This window comes from Dendrobates tinctorius, unplaced genomic scaffold, assembly GCF_039654945.1.
Source record: "Dendrobates tinctorius isolate UK_male_01 unplaced genomic scaffold, ASM3965494v1 ptg000014l, whole genome shotgun sequence".
NCBI lineage: Eukaryota > Metazoa > Chordata > Amphibia > Anura > Dendrobatidae > Dendrobates > Dendrobates tinctorius.
The window spans coordinates 16,464,140-16,489,493 of NW_027361682.1; the positions used below are offsets into that span (position 1 = coordinate 16,464,140).

General features: G+C 51.6%; 1 protein-coding gene across 2 annotated transcripts in view; it reads left to right on the forward strand.

The window, feature by feature from the left end:
* Positions 1 to 25,354, forward strand: part of OGFOD3 (2-oxoglutarate and iron dependent oxygenase domain containing 3) — a 149,928-nt gene that overhangs the window by 2,333 nt on the left and 122,241 nt on the right. For both annotated transcript variants that reach the window (XM_073559703.1, XM_073559702.1), the window contains exons 2-4: positions 6,383 to 6,597; positions 20,666 to 20,741; positions 23,620 to 23,662. In XM_073559703.1, the coding sequence (XP_073415804.1) occupies positions 6,383 to 6,597; positions 20,666 to 20,741; positions 23,620 to 23,662 (334 nt within the window). The remainder of the gene's footprint in view (positions 1 to 6,382; positions 6,598 to 20,665; positions 20,742 to 23,619; positions 23,663 to 25,354) is intronic.

A 25,354-nucleotide genomic window follows, 5' to 3' on the forward strand; every position in this document is an offset into this window, starting at 1 on the left:
CGGTGCCCCCAGAAAACTGTCGGCCGAAGGCGGTGCCCCCAGAAAGCTGCCGGCCGCAGACGATGCCCCAGAACGCTCCCGGCCGCAGACAGTGCCCCAGAACACTGCCGGCCGCAGGCGGTGCCCCCAGAACACTGCTGGCCGCAGTTGGTGTCTCCAGTACACTGCCTATCTCAGATGGTGTCCCCAGAAAGCTGCTGGCCGCAAACGATGCCCCCATAACAGTGCCCACCGCAGACGGTGCCCCCAGAACACTGCTGGCCGCAGACGGTGCCCCCAGAACAGTGCCGGCCGCAGAAGGTGCCCCCAGAAAAGTGCCGGCTGCAGACGGTGCCCCCAGAGCACTGCCGGCCGTAGAGGGTGCCCCCAGACCACTGTCGGCCGCAGACGGTGCCCCCAGACCACTGTCGGCCGCAGACGGTGCCCCCAGACCACTGCCGGACGCAGACTGTGCCCCCAGACCACTGCCGGCCGCAGGCGGTGCCCCCAGAACATTGTCAGCTGCAGACGGTGCCCCCAGGCCAGTGCGGGCCGTAGCCGATGCCCCCAGAACACTGCCGGCCACAGACTGTGACCCAGAACACTGCCGGTTGCAGACGGTGCCCCCAGAATGCTGTCGGCCGCAGACGGTGCCCCCAGAATGCTGTCGGCCACAGACGGTGCCCCCAGAATGCTGTCGGCCGCAGACGGTGCCCCCAGAATGCTGTCGGCCGCAGACGGTGCCCCCAGAATGCTGTCGGCCGCAGACGGTGCCCCCAGAATGCTGTCGGCCGCAGACGGTGCCCCCAGAACGCTGTCGGCCGCAGACGGTGCCTCCAGAATGCTGTCGGCCGCAGACGGTGCCCCCAGAATGCTGTCGGCCGCAGACGGTGCCCCCAGAATGCTGTCGGCCGCAGACGGTGCCCCCAGAATGCTGCCGGCCGCAGACGGTGCCCCCTGAACGCTGCCGGCCGCAGACGATGCCCCCAGAACACTGCTGGCTGCAGATGGTGCCTCCAATACACTGCCTATCTCAGATGGTGTCCCCAGAACACTGCTGGCTGTAGACGATGCCCCCAGAACGCTGCCGGCCGCAGACGATGGCGCCAGAACACTGCTGGCCGCAAACGGTGCCCCCAATACACTGCCGGACGCAGCGGTGCCCCCAAAACACTGTCGGATGCAAAAGGTGCCCCCCAGAAAAGTGCTTGCTGCAGACGGTGCCCCCAGAACACTGTCGGCCGCAGACGGTGCCCCCAGAACACTGTCGGCCGCAGACGGTGCCCCCAGAACACTGTCGGCCGCAGACGGTGCCCCCAGAACACTATCGGCCGCTGACTGTGCCCCCAGAACATTGTCAGCCGCAGATGGTGCCCCCAGACCAGTGCGGGCTGTAGCCGATGCCCCACAGAACACTGCCGGCCGCAGACTGTGACCCAGAACACTGCCGGTCGCAGACGATGCCCCCAGAACGCTGTCGGCCGCAGACTGTGCCCCTAGAACGCTGTCGGCCACAGACGGTACCCCCAGAATGCTGTCGGCCGCAGACGGTGCCCCCAGAACGCTGTCGGCCGCAGACAGTGCCCCCAGAACTCTGCCGGCCGCAGACGGTGCCCCCTGAATGCTGCCGGCCGCAGACGGTGCCCCCAGAATGCTGCAGGCCGCAGACGGTGCCCCCAGAATGCTGCCGGCCGCAGACGGTGCCCCCAGAAAGCTGCCGGCCGCAGACGGTGCCCCCAGAACGCTGCCGGCCGCAGACGGTGCCCCCAGAACGCTGCCGGCCGCAGACGGTGCCCCCAGAACACTGCCGTCCGCAGACGGTGCCCCTAGACTTATGCGGGCCGCAGACGGTGCCCCCAGAACACTGCCGTCCGCAGACGGTGCCCCCAGAACACTGTCGGCCACAGACTGTGACCCAGAACACTGCCGGCCACAGACGATGCCCCCAGAACACTGCTGGCGCCCAGATGGTGCCTCTAATACACTGCCTATCTCAGACGAAGCTCCCAGAACACTGCCGGCCACAGACGATGCCGCCAGATCACTGCTGGCCGCAGATGGTGCTCCCAGAACACCGTTGGCTGCACACGGTGCCCCCAGAACACTGCCAGACGCAGACGATGCCGCCAGAACACTGTCGGCCACAGATGGTGCTCCCAGAACACTGTTGGCTGCACACGGTGCCCCCAGAACACTGCCAGACGCAGACGGTGCCCCCAATACTCTGCCAGACGCAGACGGTGCTCCCAAAACACTGCCGGACGCAAAAGGTGCCCCCCAGAAAAGTTCTTGCTGCAGACGGTGTCCCCAGAACACTGCCGGCAGCAGAGGGTGCCCCCAGAACACTGTCGGCCGTAGACAGTGCCCCCAGAATACTGCCGGCCGCAGATGGTGCTCCCAGAACACTGTTAGCTGCACACGGTGCCCCCAGAACACTGCCGGACGCAGACGGTGCCCCCAAAACATTGCCGAACGCAAAAGGTGCCCCCCAGAAAAGTTCTTGCTGCAGACGGTGTCCCCAGAACACTGCCGGCAGCAGAGGGTGCCCCCAGAACACTGCCGTAGACGGTGCCCCCAGAACGCTGTCGGCCGCAGACGGTGCCCCCAGAACGCTGTCGGCCGCAGACGGTGCCCCCAGAACACTGTCGGCCGCAGAGGGTGCCCCCAGAACACTGTCGGCCGCAGACGGTGCCCCCAGAACACTGCCGGCCACAGATGGTGCTCCCAGAACACTGTTGGCTGCACACGGTGCCCCCAGAACACTGCCGGACGCAGACGGTGCCCTCAATACTCTGCTGGACGCAGACGGTGCCCCCAAAACACTGCCGGACGCAAAAGGTGCCCCCCAGAAAAGTTCTTGCTGCAGACGGTGTCCCCAGAACACTGCCGGCAGCAGAGGGTGCCCCCAGAACACTGTCTGCCGTAGACGGTGCCCCCAAAACACTGTCGGCGGCAGACGTTGCCCCCAGAACATTGTCGGCCGCAGAGGGTGCCCCCAGAACATTGTCGGCCGCAGAGGGTGCCCCCAGAACAGTGCCGGCCGCAGACGGTGCCCCCAGTACAGTGCCGGCCGCAGACGGAGCCCTGCAGACGGTGCCCCCAGAAAACTGTCGGCCGAAGGCGGTGCCCCCAGAAAGCTGCCGGCCGCAGACGATGCCTCAGAACGCTCCCGGCCGCAGACAGTGCCCCAGAACACTGCCGGCCGCAGGCGGTGCCCCCAGAACACTGCTGGCCGCAGATGGTGTCTCCAGTACACTGCCTATCTCAGATGGTGTCCCCAGAAAGCTGCTGGCCGCAAACGATGCCCCCATAACAGTGCCCACCGCAGACGGTGCCCCCAGAACACTGCTGGCCGCAGACGGTGCCCCCAGAACAGTGCCGGCCGCAGAAGGTGCCCCCAGAAAAGTGCCGGCTGCAGACGGTGCCCCCAGAGCACTGCCGGCCGTAGAGGGTGCCCCCAGACCACTGTCGGCCGCAGACGGTGCCCCCAGACCACTGTCGGCCGCAGACGGTGCCCCCAGACCACTGCCGGACGCAGACTGTGCCCCCAGACCACTGCCGGCCGCAGGCGGTGCCCCCAGAACATTGTCAGCTGCAGACGGTGCCCCCAGGCCAGTGCGGGCCGTAGCCGATGCCCCCAGAACACTGCCGGCCACAGACTGTGACCCAGAACACTGCCGGTTGCAGACGGTGCCCCCAGAACGCTGTTGGCCGCAGACGGTGCCCCCAGAATGCTGTCGGCCGCAGACGGTGCCCCCAGAATGCTGTCGGCCGCAGACGGTGCCCCCAGAATGCTGTCGGCCGCAGACGGTGCCCCCAGAATGCTGTCGGCCGCAGACGGTGCCCCCAGAATGCTGTCGGCCGCAGACGGTGCCCCCAGAATGCTGTCGGCCGCAGACGGTGCCCCCAGAATGCTGTCGGCCGCAGACGGTGCCCCCAGAATGCTGTCGGCCGCAGACGGTGCCCCCAGAATGCTGTCGGCCGCAGACGGTGCCCCCAGAATGCTGCCGGCCGCAGACGGTGCCCCCAGAACGCTGCCGGCCGCAGACGATGCCCCCAGAACACTGCTGGCTGCAGATGGTGCCTCCAATACACTGCCTATCTCAGATGGTGTCCCCAGAACACTGCTGGCTGTAGACGATGCCCCCAGAACGCTGCCGGCCGCAGACGATGGCGCCAGAACACTGCTGGCCGCAGACGGTGCCCCCAATACACTGCCGGACGCAGCGGTGCCCCCAAAACACTGCCGGATGCAAAAGGTGCCCCCCAGAAAAGTGCTTGCTGCAGACGGTGCCCCCAGAACACTGTCGGCTGCAGACGGTGCCCCCAGAACACTGTCGGCCGCAGACGGTGCCCCCAGAACACTGTCGGCCGCAGACGGTGCCCCCAGAACACTATCGGCCGCTGACTGTGCCCCCAGAACATTGTCAGCCGCAGATGGTGCCCCCAGACCAGTGCGGGCTGTAGCCGATGCCCCACAGAACACTGCCGGCCGCAGACTGTGACCCAGAACACTGCCGGTCGCAGACGATGCCCCCAGAACGCTGTCGGCCGCAGACTGTGCCCCTAGAACGCTGTCGGCCACAGACGGTACCCCCAGAATGCTGTCGGCCGCAGACGGTGCCCCCAGAACGCTGTCGGCCGCAGACAGTGCCCCCAGAACTCTGCTGGCCGCAGACGGTGCCCCCTGAATGCTGCCGGCCGCAGACGGTGCCCCCAGAATGCTGCCGGCCGCAGACGGTGCCCCCAGAACGCTGCCGGCCGCAGACGGTGCCCCCAGAACGCTGCCGGCCGCAGACGGTGCCCCCAGAACACTGCCGGCCGCAGACGGTGCCCCCAGAACACTGCCGGCCGCAGACGGTGCCCCCAGAACACTGCCGGCCGCAGATGGTGCCTCCAATACACTGCCTATCTCAGATGGTGTCCCCAGAACACTGCCGGCTGCAGACGGTGCCCCCAGAATGCTGCCGGCTGCAGACGGTGCCCCCAGAATGCTGCCGGCTGCAGACGGTGCCCCCAGAACGCTGCCGGCCGCAGACGGTGGCCCCAGAACACTGCTGGCCGCAGATGGTGCCTCCAATACACTGCCTATCTCAGATGGTGTCCCCAGAACGCTGCCGGCCGCAGACGATGGCGCCAGAACACTGCCGACCGCAGACGGTGCCCCCAATACACTGCCGGACGCAGCAGTGCCCCCAAAACACTGCCGGACGCAAAAGGTGCCCCCCAGAAAAGTGCTTGCTGCAGACGGTGACCCTAGAACACTGCCGGCAGCAGAGGGTGCCCCCAGAAAAGTACCCCCAGAACACTGCTGGCCGCAGACTGTGCCCCCAGAATACTGCTGGCCGCAGATGGTGCCTCCAATACACTGCGTATCTCAGATGGTGTCACCAGAACACTGCCGGCCGCAGACGATGCCGCCAGAACACTGCCGGCCGCAGATGGTGCCCCCGAAACACTGCCTGACGCAAAAAGTGCCCCCCTGAAAAGTGCTTGCTGCAGACGGTGTCCCCAGAACATGGTCAGCCGTAGACGGTGCCCCCAGAACACTGTCGGCCATAGACGGTGCCCCCAGAACACTGTCGGCCATAGACGGTGCCCCCAGAACGCTGCCGGCCGCAGACAGTGCCCCCAGTACACTGCCGGCCGCAGACAGTGCCCCCAGAACGCTGCCGGCCGCAGATGGTGCCCCCAGAACCCTGCCGGCCGCAGCCTGTGCCCCCAGAACGCTGTCGGCCGCAGACGGTGCCCCCAGAACGCTGTCGGCCACAGACGGTGCCCCCAGAACGCGGTCGGCCACAGACGGTGCCCCCAAAACACTGCCCGACGCAAAAAGTGCTCCCCAGAAAAGTGCTTGCTGCAGACGGTGTCCCCAGAACATGGTCGGCCGTAGACGGTGCCCCCAGAACACTGTCGGCCATAGACGGTTCCCCCAGAACAGTGCCGGCCGCAGACGGTGCCCCCAGAACAGTTCCGGCCGAAGACTGGCCCCCAGTACAGTTCTTGCTGCAGATTGTTCCCCCAGTACAGTGCTTGCTGCAGACTGTGCCCCCAATACAATGCTTGCCGTAGATTGTGCCCCCAGTACAGCGCTTGCCGCATACTGTGCCCCAAGTAAAGTGCTTGCTGCAGACTGTGCTTCCAATGCAGTGCTTGCTGCAGAGTGTGCCCCGAGTACATTGCTTGCTGCAGAGTGTGCCCCCAGTACAGTGCTTGCCGCAAATTGTTCCCCCAGTACAGTGCTTGCCGCAGACTGTGCCCCCAATACAATGCTTGCCGCAGATTCTGCCCCCAGTACAATGCTTGCCACAGACTGTGCCCCCAAAACAGTACTTTCCGTAGATTGTGCTCCAAGTACAGTGCCGGCTGCAGACAGTAAATTATTCTATATTTTTTCTTGCAGCTTCAAGAGAAGCCGGGTGCCAGGACGGTCATGGCGGAGTCCTCTGTTGTTGGGGGTCCTCACTGTGCTTATGACGGTCCTTGGTATTTTCCTTCTTTGTGGTTACCCCGGTGGGGAGATGATGGAAGTCCTGGCTGCTCAGCACGAGACCCTGCAACACAAGTTCTTGCCGGTGCCATGCTCCCAGGATTATGGGAGCCACAAGCAGTTCACAGGTAACGTCTGATGCATGCCGAGCTGCGGTCACGGGAACTCTCAGCATTTTGCTGCATGCGTTCTCTGCCGTAGGGCATTGTGGGAGATGCAGTGCTCTGCACAGCACTTTTAGGTCGCTAACGCTACATGTCAGGTGTCAGAAAATGCAGTGCATCGCAGCTATGATAGAAAGTTGTCAAATCACTTAGAGCATTGCCGCTATGAAAGAAATGTGCCAGGACACAAATAGCATCTCAGCTATGATAGAAAGGTGTCAGGATACACAGAGCATCTCAGCTATGATAGAAAGGTGTCAGGATACACAGAGCATCTGAGCTATGATAGAAAGGTGTCAGGATACACAGAGCATCTGAGCTATGATAGAAAGGTGTCAGGATACACAGAGCATCTCAGCTATGATAGAAAGGTGTCAGGATACACAGAGCATCTCAGCTATCATAGAAAGGTGTCAGGATACACAGAGCATCTCAGCTATGATAGAAAGGTGTCAGGATACACAGAGCATCTCAGCTATCATAGAAAGGTGTCAGGATACACAGAGCATCTCAGCTATGATAGAAAGGTGTCAGGATACACAGAGCATCTCAGCTATGATAGAAAGGTGTCAGGATACACAGAGCATCTCAGCTATCATAGAAAGGTGTCAGGATACACAGAGCATCTCAGCTATCATAGAAAGGTGTCAGGATATACAGAGCATCTCAGATATAGAAAGGTGTCAGGATACACAGAGCATCTCAGCTATCATAGAAAGGTGTTAGGATACACAGAGCATCTCAGCTATGATAGAAAGGTGTCAGGATACACAGAGCATCTCAGCTATGATAGAAAGGTGTCAGGATACATAGAGCATCTCAGCTATGATAGGTGTGAGGATACACAGAGCATCTCAGCTATGATAGAAAGGTGTCAGGACACACAGAGCATCGCAGCTATGATGGAAAGGTCAGAACATGCAGATATCACAGCAATGATAGAAAGGTGTCCAGACATGCAGAGCATCGCAGCTATGATAGAAAGGTGTCAGGACACAGAGCATTACAGCTACGATAGAAAGGTGCCAGATTACACAGAGTGTTTTGCTCATTATTCGGGTGACCCGCAGCCTCGTATACACTTCTTAAGGACGCTAGTTGACAATAATCTTTCGGTGTGAATGCAGCTACAGTCAGGAATTGGAGCGGCACAGTCATCGGTGTGTACAACTCCTGGGGGGCATCTTAATGAGCAGTGAAGATGAGAGGCAGATGTGGGGGAGGAACCCCCGGATCACTGCGCCCAGCACATTATAACGTGTTTATCCGGCTGGGACCCTACAAGGTGTCCTCCTTCCCTCATGCTGCGCAGGTGACAGATGCTGCGCTGAATGCTATGCACCCCTGTGGCCTGTGATGATCGTCACACATTGGGGAGTTCACAGGAAATTAGGTACCCTCCACCGTGATATCTGCAGTGTATGTGGTTGGCACTGTGCCCCTGCCAATCTGAATAACCCGATGCAGTCACATCCCCCATCATCCTCATACAACTAATTCCTTAGTAAATACGAGATCTTGAGACTTTTCTCTCCAACTTATAAATCAGTTCTTCATTTTTTGGTAAGCTGGCAGCCAGACCCAAGCATCCCGTACTCCTCACTTCGCCCTGGCCTCCATACACCTATCAGCCATAACAGTAAGCCACCTGCCTAATATTGTGTGGGGGCCAGTCATGCCATCAGAACAACCCTGGTTTGCTGCATGTCACATCCATATGGCGAGGACTTGAGGTTTCCAGCAGAGCATTGCCCCATCACTCAGCCTCAGCTGCTTGTCTTCTCTGGTGCCATCTCCTCCCCAGTAAGTGACGTGCTTGACTCTCCACATTAGAGATGACTGTATCGATTAGCGAGACTCTGGTTCAGTGTCCACACCTGTGGTACCCGGCAATTAGGAGAATCTCTAACCTTCCAGCGTCCCCGGTGCGCCATTTTATTTTTTGAGCTGGTGCATCTTCTTCAATTGCTCCATAGTCTATTTGTAATGATCATGTGTCCACACAAGACCTCCTGCATAACGGGAACACCCCACAAGACCTACTGCATAACGGGAACACCCCACAGGATCTACTGCATAACGGGAACACTCCACAAGACCTACTGCATAACGGGAACACCCCACAAGACCTACTGCATAACGGGAACACCCCACATGATCTGCATAAAGGGAACACCCCACAAGACCTACTGCATAACGGGAACACCCCACAAGACCTAGTGTATAATGGGAACACCCCACAAGACCTATTGTATAACGGGAACACTCCACAAGACCTACTGCATAATGGGAACATCACACAAGACCTATTGTATAACGGGAACATCCCACAAGATCTACTGCATAACGGGAACACCCCATAAGACCTACTGCATAACGGGAACACCCCACAAGATCTGCATAAAGGGAACACCCCACAAGACCTAGTGTATAATGGGAACACCCCACAAGACCTATTGTATAACGGGAACACTCCACAAGACCTACTGTATAACGGGAACATCCCACAAGATCTACTGCATAACGGGAACACCCCATAAGACCTACTGCATAACGGGAACACCCCACAAGATCTGCATAAATGGAACACCCCACAAGACCTACTGTATAACGGGAACACCCAACAAGACCTAGTGCATAACGGGAACACTCCACAAGACCTATTGCATAACGGGAACACCCCACAAGACCTATTGTATAATGGGAACACTCCACAAGACCTACTGCATAATGGGAACATCCCACAAGACCTACTGTATAACGGGAACATCCCACAAGATCTACTGCATAACGGGAACACTCCACAAGACCTACTGCATAATGGGAACATCCCACAAGACCTACTGCATAATGGGAACACCCCACAAGATCTACTGCATAACGGGAACACCCCACAAGATTTACTGCATAACGGGAACACCCCACAAGACCTACTGCATAACGGGAACACCCCACAAGACCTACTGCATAACGGGAACACCCCACAAGACCTACTGCATAACGGGAACACCCCACAAGACCTACTGCATAACGGGAACACACCACAAGACCTAGTGTATAACGGGAACACCCCACAAGACCTACTGCATAACGGGAACACCCCACAAGACCTACTGCATAACGGGAACACACCACAAGACCTAGTGTATAACGGGAACACTCCACAAGACCTATTGTATAACGGGAACACTCCACAAGACCTACTGTATAACGGGAACATCCCACAAGATCTACTGCATAACGGGAACACCCCACAAGACCTACTACATAATGGGAACACTCCACAAGACCTAGTGTATAACAGGAACACCCCACAAGACCTAGCGCATAACAGGAACACCCCACAAGACCTATCGTATAACAGGAACACCCCACAAGACCTGCTATATACAGTGAACACCCCACAAGACCTACTGCATAACGGGAACACCCCACAAGACCTGCCGTATACCGGGAACACCCCACAAGACCTGCCGTATATAGTGGTCACCCCACAAGACCTACTGCATACGGGAACACCCCTCAAAAGACCTGCCATATACAGTGAACACTCCACAAGACTTGCCATATACGGGAGCAACCCACAAGACCTGCCGTATACGGGAATACCCCATAAGACCTGCCATATACAGGAACACCCCACAAGACCTGCCATATGCAGAGAAAACCCCACAAGACCTGCCATATACATTGAACACCCTCAAGACCTGCCGTATATGGGAACACCCCACAAGACCTGCCATATACAGTGATCACCCCACAAGACCTGATGTATACAGTGTGCACCCCACAAGACCTGCAGTGTGTGGGAACACCCCACAAGACCTCCCTGTATACAGGAACACCCCACAAGACCTGCCGTATACAGGAACACCCCACAAGACCTGCCGTATACGGGGACATCCCACAAGACCTGCCGTATACGGGAACATCCCACAAGACCTGCAGTATGTGGGAACACCCCACAAGACCTGCAGTATGTGGGAACACCCCACAAGACCTGCCGTATACGGGAACATCCCACAAGACCTGCCGTATACGGGAACATCCCACAAGACCTGCCGTATACGGGAACATCCCACAAGACCTGCCGTATACGGGTACATCCCACAAGACCTGCCGTATATGGGAACACCCCACAAGACCTGCCATATACGAGAACACCTCACAAGACCCTCCGCATACCGTGAACACCCCATAAAACCTGCCGTATACGGGAACACCCCACAAGACCTATTGTATAATGGGAACACCCCACAAGACCTACTGCATAATGGGAACATCCCACAAGACCTACTGTATAACGGGAACATCCCACAAGATCTACTGCATAACGGGAACACTCCACAAGACCTACTGCATAATGGGAACATCCCACAAGACCTACTGCATAATGGGAACATCCCACAAGACCTACTGCATAATGGGAACACCTCACAAGATGTACTGCATAACGGGAACACCCCACAAGATTTACTGCATAACGGGAACACCCCACAAGACCTACTGCATAACGGGAACACACCACAAGACCTAGTGTATAACGGGAACACCCCACAAGACCTATTGTATAACGGGAACACTCCACAAGACCTGCTGCATAATGGAAACATCCCACAAGACCTACTGTATAACGGGAACATCCCACAAGATCTACTGCATAACGGGAACACCCCACAAGACCTACTACATAATGGGAACACTCCACAAGACCTAGTGTATAACAGGAACACCCCACAAGACCTAGCGCATAACAGGAACACCCCACAAGACCTACTGTATACCGGGAACACCCCACAAGACCTGCTATATACAGTGAACACCCCACAAGACCTGCTGCATACGGGAACACCCCACAAGACCTACTGCATAACGGGAACATCCCACAAGACCTGCCGTATACCGGGAACACCCCACAAGACCTGCCGTATATAGTGGTCACCCCACCAGACCTACTGCATACGGGAACACCCCACAAGACCAGCCGTAGACCGGAACCCCTCAAAAGACCTGCCATATACAGTGAACACTCCACAAGACTTGCCATATACGGGAGCAACCCACAAGACCTGCCGTATACGGGAATACCCCATAAGACCTGCCATATACAGGAACACCCCACAAGACCTGCCATATGTAGAGAAAACCCCACAAGACCTGCCATATACATTGAACACCCTCAAGACCTTCCGTATATGGGAACACCCCACAAGACCTGCCATATACAGTGAACACCCCACAAGACCTGATGTATACAGTGTGCACCCCACAAGACCTGCAGTATGTGGGAACACCCCACAAGACCTGCTGTATACAGGAACACCCCACAAGACCTGCCGTATACGGGAACATCCCACAAGACTTGCCGTATACGGGAACATCCCACAAGACCTGCAGTATGTGGGAACACCCCACAAGACCTGCAGTATGTGGGAACACCCCACAAGACCTGCAGTATGTGGGAACACCCCACAAGACCTGCAGTATGTAGGAACACCCCACAAGACCTGCTGTATACGGGAACATCCCACAAGACCTGCCGTATACGGGAACATCCCACAAGACCTGCCGTATACGGGAACATCCCACAAGACCTGCCGTATACGGGTACATCCCACATGACCTGCCGTATATGGGAACACCCCACAAGACCTGCCGTATACGAGAACACCTCACAAGACCTGCCGTATACGGGAACATCCCACAAGACCTGCCGTATACGGGAACATCCCACAAGACCTGCCGTATACGGGTACATCCCACAAGACCTGCCGTATATGGGAACACCCCACAAGACCTGCCGTATACGAGAACACCTCACAAGACCTGCCGTATACGAGAACACCTCACAAGACCTGCCGTATACGGGAACATCCCACAAGACCTGCCGTATACGGGTACATCCCACAAGACCTGCCGTATATGGGAACACCCCACAAGACCTGCCATATACGAGAACACCTCACAAGACCCTCCGCATACTGTGAACACCCCATAAAACCTGCCGTATACGGGAACACCCCACAAGACCTTGTTAGTCATTTTTTTCTTTACATTTGCCCATTTTTCCTTCTTCCAACACATGAACTATGAGAACTGACTGCTCACTTGCCCCTGATCCGTCTCACCCTCGGCAGCCGCCATTGTCCCCAGATGATCCGTTCTATTCCCCTCACCTGTCAGTGGTATTAATGTTCTGGCGGATGGGTGTATGCACCACTATGTGAGCAGAGGATGGGCGATTAGGCTGGACTTGGGGTTGTGTGGGTGACTACCCCGGCAGATCTCTATTCGTGGTCTCCCAGCTTTCCCCGTGGTTGATTTGATATGGCTTTTGGAGAAGTTGAGTGTGTGATGTTTGGTGGTCACTTTCCCACTAATAGATATTGGTTTTTGGATTTTCCATGGAGGCCCCCTTTAATGTCCACCCTTCATTTTCTGCAGCTTATGATGTGTTCCCCCCGTGCCTGTTTTTCTCTTTCATGACGCCGACGTCCACCTTTCTTTACAGTCGCTTCCCCTGCTGTTGATATCCCAGATGAAAGCCGCAGCGTAAGCTTTGCTGGGAATAGACGGGAAGGATCTTCTGATCTGTGACATTTCTATTCTGCGCGTTCGCTGTGTTGATCCCCCTCAGGCTGTTCTTTATTGAAGCATAGGATTTCAGCTCTGGAGGGAATCAATGACTGTGTGCACACTGCAGCTTGCATCATCCTTTTATCACTGGCAGGAGGACTCAATGATGTCCTTTCCTTAGGATGGGAGATCAGTGGGGGTCCGATCTCCGATATACCTACAGATCAGACTGTTAAAGGAACAGTGTCTAAAAGCAGCACAGATGATTTCAGGAGAGGAATGTGCTGAACTTGCAGCTGTTCAGGGTCTAGAAGCAGCACAGAGTGTTTCAGGAGATGATTTTGCCAAGCGGAAAGTGACATAGTAGGGCGAGATTGGCGTAAAAGCAGCACAGAGTATTTCAGAAGTGTGCCAGACTGAGAACTGCACATTGGATGTAGAAGGGTCATCAGCAGCACAGAATATTTAAGAAGAGGGTTGTGCTAATCTTGTGGATTTTCACAACCTGGGGTTTACATGATGGGACGAATTGGGCTCCCCAGCAGCACAGAGTATTTCAGCAGAAGAGTGTACTGAGCTTGAGGGGGTTTATAAACTGGGAGTAGTGGTAGGAGCAGGGTCTGATAGCAGTACAGAGGATTTCAGTAGAGGAGTGTGCTGAACTTGCAGCTGTTCAGGGACTAGAAGCAGCACAGAGCATTTCAGTAGAGGAGTGTGACAGCCTGATAGTTACTTAGTGGACAGAGTTGGGTTTGTTGACAGCACAGAGTATTTCAGAAGAGTGATAACCTTGAGGCAGGTTATCATCGAAGAGTTACAAGACAAAAGGATCATGGTCACTCAGCAGCACAGAGGACTCCGAAGCGAAGTGTGCAAAGAGCAGTGTCTCTCAGCAGCACAGAGTATTTTCAGATTATGCTGATGATATGGAGGGTCACAGACTAAAAGTTACCTGGTAGAAAAAGGAGAAGACCGGAGTAGCTGAAGCTGCTCCCCACATAGGGGGCGAGTTACCCCACTTACTTGGTGCTTGATATCTGCATGGCCATACACACTTGCTCCACTAGGGGGAGCTGGGGCCTCAGCAGTGCAGGCACACTGAGCAGCGCAGACCTCATTATTGATCAGGTGTCAGCTCTTGGGGTCTCAGTGGAGCTGCTTGTCCCGGCCGCCGCCACTATTCATCCTCCGCAGTGATTCAATGCAGAACAGGAGACAAACATTTTGTTCTGGGAGGGAAATACCTCTGTGCTAAAACTTCACACCTTCAGATATGACGGCGCCAATTTACAGGAAGGGCGATAGCAAACATCTGAGGCTCAATGCTGCATTCACTGCTCTACTTAATATTCCACACGTCACCGAGGCGAAGGGGGAGCTAAAATGGAGAAAAGCCATCATTATGGTTATATCTGAGAACATTCAGCTTCAGAGACCATAGATTTGTGGAGAAACGCAGCATCACATGTGCACAATGACTGCACCAGCAGAATAGTGAGTGCAGCTCTGGAGTAAAAAACAGGATGTAACTCAGGATCAGTACAGGATAAGTAATGTAATGTATGTACACAGTGACTGCACCAGCAGAATAGTGAGTGCAGCTCTGGGGTATAATACAGGATGTAACTCAGGATCAGTACAGGATAAGTAATGTAATGTATGTACACAGTGACTGCACCAGCAGAATAGTGAGTGCAGCTCTGGGGTATAATACAGGATGTAACTCAGGGTCAGTACAGGATAAGTAATGTAATGTATGTACACAGTGACTGCACCAGCAGAATTGTGAGTGCAGCTCTGGAGTATAATACAGGATGTAACTCAGGATCAGTATAGGATAAGTATTGTAATGTATGTACACAGTGACTCCACCAGCAGAATAGTGAGTGCAGCTCTGGAGTATAATACAGGATGTAACTCAGGATCAGTACAGGATAAGTAATGTAATGTACAGTGGGGAAAAAAAGTATTTAGTCAGTCAGCAATAGTGCAAGTTCCACCACTTAAAAAGATGAGAGGCGTCTGTAATTTACATCATAGGTAGACCTCAACTATGGGAGACAAACTGAGAAAAAAAAATCCAGAAAATCACATTGTCTGTTTTTTTTTCATTTTATTTGCATATTATGGTGGAAAATAAGTATTTGGTAAGAAACAAGCAATCAAGATTTCTGGCTCTCACAGACCTGTAACTTCTTCTTTAAGAGTCTCCTCTTTCCTCCACTCATTACCTGTAGTAATGGCACCTGTTTAAACTTGTTATCAGTATAAAAAGACACCTGTGCACACCCTCAAACAGTCTGACTCCAAACTCCACTATGGTGAAGACCAAAGAGCTGTCAAAGGACACCAGAAACAAAATTGTAGCCCTGCACCAGGCTGGGAAGACTGAATCTGCAATAGCCAACCAGCTTGGAGTGAGGAAATCAACTGTGGGAGCAATAATTAGAAAATGGAAGACATACAAGACCACTGATAATCTCCCTCGATCTGGTGCTCCACACAAAATCCCACCCCGTGGGGTCAGAATGATCACAAGAACGGTGAGCAAAAATCCCAGAACCACGCGGGGGGACCTAGTGAATGAACTGCAGAGAGCTGGGACCAATGTAACAAGGCCTACCATAAGTAACACACTACGCCACCATGGACTCAGATCCTGCAGTGCTAGACGTGTCCCACTGCTTAAGCCTGTACATGTCCGGGCCCGTCTGAAGTTTGCTAGAGAGCATTTGGATGATCCAGAGGAGTTTTGGGAGAATGTCCTATGGTCTGATGAAACCAAACTGGAACTGTTTGGTAGAAACACAACTTGTCGTGTTTGGAGGAAAAAGAATACTGAGTTGCATCCATCAAACACCATACCTACTGTAAAGCATGGTGGTGGAAACATCATGCTTTGGGGCTGTTTCTCTGCAAAGGGGCCAGGACGACTGATCCGGGTACATGAAAGAATGAATGGGGCCATGTATCGTGAGATTTTGAGTGCAAACCTCCTTCCATCAGCAAGGGCATTGAAGATGAAACGTGGCTGGGTCTTTCAACATGACAATGATCCAAAGCACACCGCCAGGGCAACGAAGGAGTGGCTTCGTAAGAAGCATTTCAAGGTCCTGGAGTGGCCTAGCCAGTTTCCAGATCTCAACCCTATAGAAAACCTTTGGAGGGAGTTGAAAGTCCGTGTTGCCAAGCGAAAAGCCAAAAACATCACTGCTCTAGAGGAGATCTGCATGGAGGAATGGGCCAACATACCAACAACAGTGTGTGGCAACCTTGTGAAGACTTACAGAAAACGTTTGACCTCTGTCATTGCCAACAAAGGATATATCACAAAGTATTGAGATGAAATTTTGTTTCTGACCAAATACTTATTTTCCACCATAATATGCAAATAAAATGAAAAAAAAACAGACAATGTGATTTTCTGGATTTTTTTTTCTCAGTTTGTCTCCCATAGTTGAGGTCTACCTATGATGTAAATTACAGACGCCTCTCATCTTTTTAAGTGGTGGAACTTGCACTATTGCTGACTGACTAAATACTTTTTTTCCCCACTGTATATACACAGAGACTGCACCAGCAGAATAGTTAGTGCAGCTCTGGAGTATAATACAGGATATAACTCAGGGTCAGTACAGGATAAGTAATGTAATGTATGTACACAGTGACTGCACCAGCAGAATAGTGAGTGCAGCTCTGGAGTAAAATACGGGATGTAACTCAAGATCAGTACTGGATAGATAAGTAATGTAATGTATATACACAGTGGCTGCACCAGCAGAATAATGAGTGCAGCTCTGGAGTAAAATACGGGATGTAACTGAGGATCAGTACAGGATCAATTCCATTGATATGTTCAATGAGATTTAGATCCGGACTCATTTCTGGGCACTTCAAAACTCTCCAGCTTTTTGTTTCCATTTCTGGGTGCTTATTGACCTATGTGTGGGGGTCATTGTCCTGCTAGAAGACCCATGACATTGGACGCTAACCCACCTTTCTGACACTGGGCACTACATTGCAACCCAAAATCCTTTGGTAATCTTCAGATTTTCATGATGCCTTGTACACAGTCAATGCACCCAGTGCCAGAGGCAAACATCCCAAAACATCTTTGTACCTCCATCATATATGACTGTAGGTACTGTGTCCTTTTCTTTGTAAGCCTCATTCCATTTTCAGTAAACAGTATAATGATGTGCTTTACCAAAAAGCTCTATCTTGGTGTCATCTGTCTGCAAGACGCTTTCGCAGAGGGATTTTGGATTAAGTACATTTTGGCAAGCTGCAGTTTTGCTTTTCATGTCTCTGTGTTAGCAGCAGGGTCCTCATTGGTCTACTGCCATAGTGTTAAATTTTATGCAAAACATTGACAGATAATTTGCACTGACACTGACACACCCGGAGCCTACCGGACAGCTTGAATTTCTTTGGAATTTGATTGGGGCTGCTTATCCACCATCCGGACTATCCTGCGTTGCAACCTTTCATTAATTTTTCTCTGCCGTCCACATCCAGTGATATTAGCTATAGTGCCATGGGTTGTAATTTTCTTGATTATATTGTGCACCATGGACAAAAGGAACATCAAGATTTCTGGAGATGGACTTGTAATCTTGAGATTGTTGATATTGTTCAACAATTTTTGTTCTCAAGTCCTCAGACAATTCTCTTCTCTTTCCATTCTCCATGCTCAGTGTGGTACACACAGACACAGAATGCAAAGATTGAGCCAACTTTTCCCCTTTTTATCTTGTTTCAGGTGTGATTTTCATTTTGCCCACACCTGTCACTTGCCACAGGTGAGTTTGAACGAGCATCACATGCTTGAAACAAAGTTGTTTACTTACAATTTTGGAAAGTGCCAACAATGTCGTTCGGACCATTTTTGTGAGAAATTATGTCTAATTTTCCTTTTTTTATATATGTTTTTTTTTGTTGTTCCCATACATACAATGGAAATAAACATGTGTATAACAAAACAAGTGTGATTGCAGTAATTTTCTGGCATTTTCTGCACATTACAGGATATTGCGGGGTGGATTTGGCAATGGACATATTTTAGTTGTTGGTCTCGTCGCCCCTTACTGATGCTGCAGTGAATCTCTCTGATACTCCTCTGTCCTCTCGCTTTATCGCTTTACCTTTTATTACACATGTTACTACAATAACGAGCTCCAAGATTATCCCCTTTTATTTTTGGCATCCAGATGGTGGATAGTTAAGGTGAGTGTCATTGTGGGGGCGCTGGCGGTGCAGTAGCAGATTTTTCACGGCCCCTCCTCGCTGGCTGTGTGACAGATTTGCTTTCTCAGGCGAGGAATATTGCTGCGTATTTCTCCGTGTCACGTTTATTGGGATTGTACCGCTGGGTGCGGATTATTATTAGTCGGGATCTGGTGAGATTAATGAGAGGAGACTACAAACTGTTATTTCTGGAAAGAAAACAGCGCTTAATAATAGAAGCGTGATGGATCACGTCGGGATGTTCATTCACCGTCTCAAGCACATCTCCTATCCTCTGCAGTGCCATAGAGGTGAATGGGAAAGTGCCGGCTGCCACCACTAGGGGGAGCGCACTGCATACATCAGGGTGACGCAGCCTCCTTCTCCCGAAAGGTGGTTTACAGGTTGTCACCCAGCTTTCCTAATGTTCTTAATGGCTCAGCTACTAGATATCCTATAGAAAGGTGATATATCACATAACTAGGGAAGGAACCAGGTTTGGGAAAGCTGTGTGGTGTGATGGATATATTAAAGATCCTATATGGCATGTCATCCAACTTTCCTATATCCTGGAATTACAGATTTATCATGGATTAGAGTATTTATCATTTAAATAAGGCATTGCAGTCTGGAACTTGGGGAAGATACAGTAGATCACAACCAGTATGGGTGCTGATTTCACCCAGCTTTCCTAGTTCCTCTGAACAGCCAATCTGCCTTATTATGGAATCACAACAATGGACATATGACATACGTAAAAATGGTTTAGTACTAAGAAGTTTAGAGAACTGACAACCAATAAAGGTGTATTACAGCTTCCACATGGGACGTCACCAGCTTTCCTTGAACCCTGAATTACTGATCTATCTCTCTAGTAAAGCAAGAACGGGGGGTTCTATCAAAAGATATTTCCCAGTCTGGAGTTTGGGATAACTGGCTGACATCCGCAAAAAAAGCCCATTACAGCTTCTGCATGCAATATAACCCAGCTTTCCTAGATCCCTGAATGGCCTGTCTTTCTTAAAATGAAAGTAAAACGGGACTTATCACACAACTAAGGAGAGGGCTAGCCTTGGGAAAGCCAGCGGGTATTCTGTATATGCGCATTACGTCTCCTGCAGGGAAACCACCCAGCTTTCCCAGTAACCTGAGTGGCTTACTTGAAATGCAATTAAAGCAGAGACGGCAGCACACCACTATGGGGGCTGCCTGACTGAGCCCTCCAGGAGATGTCACCCGGCTTTACCAGTGCACTGAACGGCCGATCTCTCTAGTTATACGTGGCGGTGGATTTATGCTATAACTAGGGGTTTGGGAAAGCTGATTGGCAACCAGTACGGGAGCATTACATCTCCTGCATGGGTTGTTGGCCAGCTCTCCTAGTGCCCTGAGTGGCAGGTCCAGTGAAGATGTAACTTAAGGACACTGGAACAACTAGCGACAACCAATCTGTCCACAAAGCATAGTCCCAACCAGAGGCCAGAGATAAGCTCCCGATACTCTGATCTCTTTTCATCGTCTTTGCCGTGTGAAGTTTTGCCGCAGGGGTGCCAAGTGTGGGAACAGAGCTGTCAAGCTGCCGGGCCCGCTGGGGTGTCACGACCTTACACCGGGCTGGTAATTACGCCCGAGGCTACCTGAGCAGTCATTTCATGCAGTATCCAGCCCCCGCCTGCCGCCTCTGGGGACCGATCGCTCCTGTCTGTCGGAACATTCTTGGCAAGATGCTTCCAAAAACATCTCGAAAATTAATTACAGCTGTTCGGATTTATTGCAAATTTGCCCATTTCTTTCATGCCTTCTGGGTGGTTATTAAGCCGCGGTGGGTCCCTCGGGGGGGGGGGGGTTCAGCTGTTAGGGAGCCCATACACCTGGCCAGAAGGGGTTAAAGCCGTCCGTCGATCATCTGTTTTTTTTTTTCTTTTTGGGGCAATATTAGCCGCCCACATCCTGAAAAAAAAATGATGCCGGCTGCCAGGAAAGAAAATATCAAAAAGCGGCTGCGAATGCAACTGAGATAAGTGGCGTCACACCCGAGCTTTGTAATTGGCGATCGGGCGGCTGCACGCCTCGTCGCGGGGGGATGTCATCCCCCCACACCATTAAATCTAATTAAAGGTTATTTTTAGATAATTGACTCGCCGTACACACTGTACTTTATAGGATTAATCTGTGTTTACATCACCACTGCTTTTCCCATAGAATAACGCTGGCGGTTTTCTCTTTACAGGGTGCACCCCGCTGAAGTGTGGGCGAGCAGTGACCGATGCTGTGATCACCCAAGAGGAGGCCAGGAGGATGTGGAGGTAAAGATCCTAAAGATCCAGGGGAGAAGTTAGCTAGGGCTGGTGAACTACAGGGCCCAGCAGGTCTTGCTTTTTCTTACTCAACTGTGTGGTTTTATTAAAAGGGGGTCACTTATTGTGAGTATGAAGGTGTCACGATGGACTGATGACGCCAAATGAATGTAAAGGACAATATGGCCGACAGTAGTAAGTGTCTGACACATGGGGTCAATAGATTGGTTGCTCACTCAGTATTTCTCCTGACTCCTCCAAAAGCGTGCAGTCTCCTTCAGCTCAGCCATCTCGCCTGACTCAGCAAATACATGCATGCTCAGTTTCACTGAGCGAGCATGTGTCCGCTGTGGGAAGAGGAGGAGAAGCTGCTATCAGACACCTCTGGTGTCAATTTATCTCACCAAGACCAAAAGGGTCAGGTAGCTAAAATTTAACATGCCCGATCTTTATGGGGAAAACTCAAGATGTCCAACACACATACATCAGCAAGTTCATCTGATATATTGTAATATGTATAGTCAGTCTGGGCTGTCGCCCAACACCTCTGGTAGCACATGATTGGGCATGTTGAAATCCAGCATGTGCCATCCTTCCTTCCCCAATATCGAGCTTAATTAGGAGACTTTTATAGACTTTTTAGGCCATCACCTGTGAGTTATATCATTGAGAAGTGGAAAGAACTGCCTTCTAGTGGAGACCCCTTAGAGTTACAGAGTGGGGTCACCTAGTGCTGATGGGCAGAGGGCAGAAAAGTCACGAATGCTCCTAGACCTCCTTTGGTATTTCAATCAGCATAAACACTGATCCCCCGCCTGGAGCTTCATGGCCGAGCAGCTGCGTGCAGCCTTACATCACCAAACGCAATGCCGAGCGTCGGATGGAGTGGTGTAAAGCCGCCACCACTGGACTCTGGCAGAAACGTGTTCAATGCAGTGACGGATCACACTTCTCCGGTATCTAAGGGACGAGTCTGGGTTTGGTGAATACCAGGAGAATATTACTCGCCTGACTGCACTGTGCCAGTGTTCAGCCGGGAGGTGATAAAGTTCCTGTAGTGTAATGTGGAGGGGGCACATACTTTTCTCCAAATACTGTAATCTATATTGGACATCGTTGGCCTCTCTGCGCTCTAATATCACAGAGGAAAGAGATTAAGAATTAGTTGTCATAATGTTGCAGATTTTCCAGCAGACTCGGCAGGACTGCACGTAATTACAGACCTCGATCACCCAGCGGGGGGAGCGCAGCTTACACAGAGCAAATATACCACAAGGTGTGAGGAGACTGTAGAGAGAAGTGATGGCTGTCCACAGACCCCGCTCTCCTCTGTATATTGCTTTTCTTCTTAGAAGTTTTACATTAAATTCCCTCATTTAGTCACAAGGTCATCCAGGCTTCTCCTAAATGCACCGGTGGGAATAGCCGCAACATCAAGGGTCCTAAGACTCCGCCACAATGGCCACTGCTTTCATTGGGATCCCAACAGGATTGGTTATTGATGCCTGCTCTGTAGGAATAAGTCCATCTCTGATGCCCCAATATTGGGAGGCGGACAAATATTAAAGGATTTTCTCACCTAAGTTGTAATATAGGGAGTTGTGCTTATGACCCTTCTTTCTTCAGTGACAGTCCTGCCTTAGAATGAAAATTTAAAGGGGTTGTCCACCACTTTGATATTAATGACCAATCTTCAGCATAGGTCATCAGTCTCAGATCGATGGGGATCCAATATCAGCTGCAACGACAGTCATCAATATCAAAGTAGTGACGAACCCCTTCAAAGGTTTTTTTTCCCCACAAACAGCCAATTATCATCTATATACAGGATGGATGGTAAATGTTTGGGATCCCAGCTAATCGTGAGCACCAAATGTGATCGGAGCGTTAGTGAGCATGTGCGACCATCGCTCCTGTAGACAGTGTATAGAGCAGTGGTCGCACATACTGACTTCACACAGGGGACTTAGGATCGGTGAAGGTCCCAGCGACCATACATTTATTATCTGTCCTGGGGATAGGCTATATGTGTTGTCATGGGACAGCCCCAACATCACAGTGACTTAATCTGCTGTCCCCATACAGAATTCATGAACGGTTAAGCATTATTGTGTATGAGGGGGGGTTGCCCCCCAAAGGCTCAATTGGCCAACCACTGTCTGAGCTGTATGGGCACCTTGGGCCTTGAAAGCCGGAAAATGCAGAAAACGGAGAAAGCAACTTGTTAGTAGCTAGAACGCTCCCCATCTCAGTCTGCAGTATTAATAAAACTTTTCCTTAAGGAAAAAATAAAAATCATGGGAGCCACTTATAATGGGTCTTGTCTATTAATGCAACTCAGCTGGATTAAAGTGACTGGAGCTGAGCTGTATTACCGCTCACAACCTGTGAACAAGTGTGGCGCTGTAGAATGCAAAAATCTGTTTAATAATGCAAACTTAGACTAGGAAATGCTAATTTTCCGCTCTAGTAGAATGATTTAGTGAGTGCTGTGCACTTAGCTTTTATGAAGACATTTGAATGACAACTTAATCTAAAAGAGACTCTGTTAAAGTCAGTAAATCTGGCTTCTGTTCTGTCAATGGGAGCCGCCGGCTTCTGTTTCCAGTTATGGTGAAGGCATCTGGGAAATAGTTTCCAACCTTCTATTTCTTTAAGCCTGAAAGATCAGGACCCTGTATATAGACTGAAGCCTGAGCTCTGAGACCCCCCATTCTCCTGGCCAGCACCCCTCCCTCCACCATCTTGCCACTTCTCAGCTCCCGGTATAACCTTACACCCCGGCTCCTGGTAAATACACACAGGCTCGCACGGCAGCAGTACACCGCGGCCCGCCAGCGCCTGCTTCTCCTTCAGATATGATTACAGCCTCTGTGTTTCCTTACAGGATCGCCGAGGCGGGATTGTCCCTCGGAGGCTCTGACGGAGGGGTGAGTATTGGATATCAGAGGCTTTTCAGCGCTTTCTCGAGCCCCTTTGGCTGTGAAACAAGTAATCCATCCTGTGCTTTCATAGCGGCGTGCCCATCCATCGTAATCCTGAGACCGCATTAACACTTACATATCAATCCTCCAAAAGGGTGAGAGTCAGTAAACATTTATTTTGTTTTTTACCAAATACAGCACCATCCTTGTCCAAAGGTTGTGAGTAGTATTGCAGCTCTGCGCTATTTACGGAGCTGCAGTACCAGACCCAACCTGTTGATAAGGGTGGCGCTGTGTTTGGAATAAGGCAGTTTTTTTTTTGAAGCCTGCTTTTTCTATTTTCCTGTCTTCCTTTCGTGGTAATTGATGGTATGGTACTGCAGAAAGTACCTTTCATTACCACCTGCTTCATTAGGAACCTTTGGACCTTTAAAGAACCCATTTTAACACATGGCTATGTATTTGGAGAGGACTCCATCCAGCCCACTCCATTCAATCCTGACCAACGCAAGGTATCCCAGCAATCAGATATTTATCCACAAGATGTTTTATGCGAAAACCTCTTAAGAAGTACTCTCCTTTGGGCAATGCCTTCTTGTGATAAGGGTCCTTTAATAATGAGCTAATCACAAAGAAACTCCATGATGAGGCCTCCGGCGATCAGTTCTGATCTGTGGGTAAACCTGGCTGTGAGTGTTTTATTTCTATGCAGCACCACCGCTGGAGAAATGAGGTATTACACAGGGTCCATTCAAATCAATGGGATCTGTAAGGCAGGAGACAGGACAGGTCCTCCGAGGAGAGAAACAGGTGTGTGATACTGGGTTTTCTAAACTGGACAGCCCCTTTAATTCTCTAGGCCGAAACACTTCTTCACAGCTAAAAGGGAGCAACACCAATATGAATGATGTGCATGGATCATATTTATCTGGTTAATTGATGGATTAGCATTAACTAGTAATGGGATCAGGGACCAATTAGAATGGCATCTTGGGCACCGAGCCTTTACCCCATACCGACGCCATCTTTGTGATGGAGGAGGAGCACGTGAACTGCAGCTGGGGTAATTATGAGCTGCAGTACCTGACACTGACCATAGACTACAGTGGTGCTATATCTTGGAGAAAAATAAACAGTTCCTTTTTTTTCCTATTAAACAACCCTCATTTTTGTTCTCCTCTCTTCCATATTACAGTGTGACAGTCACATCATGTGAGATTAAATCTGCCTGTCCCAGCGTTATCCTGTGCCTCCTAGGGTTAATCAGGCTGCTGCGAACCTGTCATAACATTTCAGGAATCTCCACCACAGGAGCTTCTCAGTACTGGTGACACAATGGGCAGCTTTGACACTGCAGTGACAGCCACACAGCAGTGGAAATGCCTCATACCAGTAGTCAGGGAAGCTCAGAAATACAGGTGGCCCCACCAGTGTTATCATCAGATATGATTTTTTTATTATTATTATTCATTTAAAGAGTTAATCCCTTATTTATAAATGAATATTGTCAGATAGATCTTGTAAAAGCAAGCAATTTTGCAATTTACTGCTTAACAAAATTTGCAGCCGTACTTGAGATAGTAACACTTTTGTTTACAGCTTGTTGCCTAGGATACCGACCACTGCTGCTGTCTTAACTGGTAAGCACTGTGCTGTAGTTGGCTGGGATTGGGTGTTAATTGTGCACTCCAGAGATCC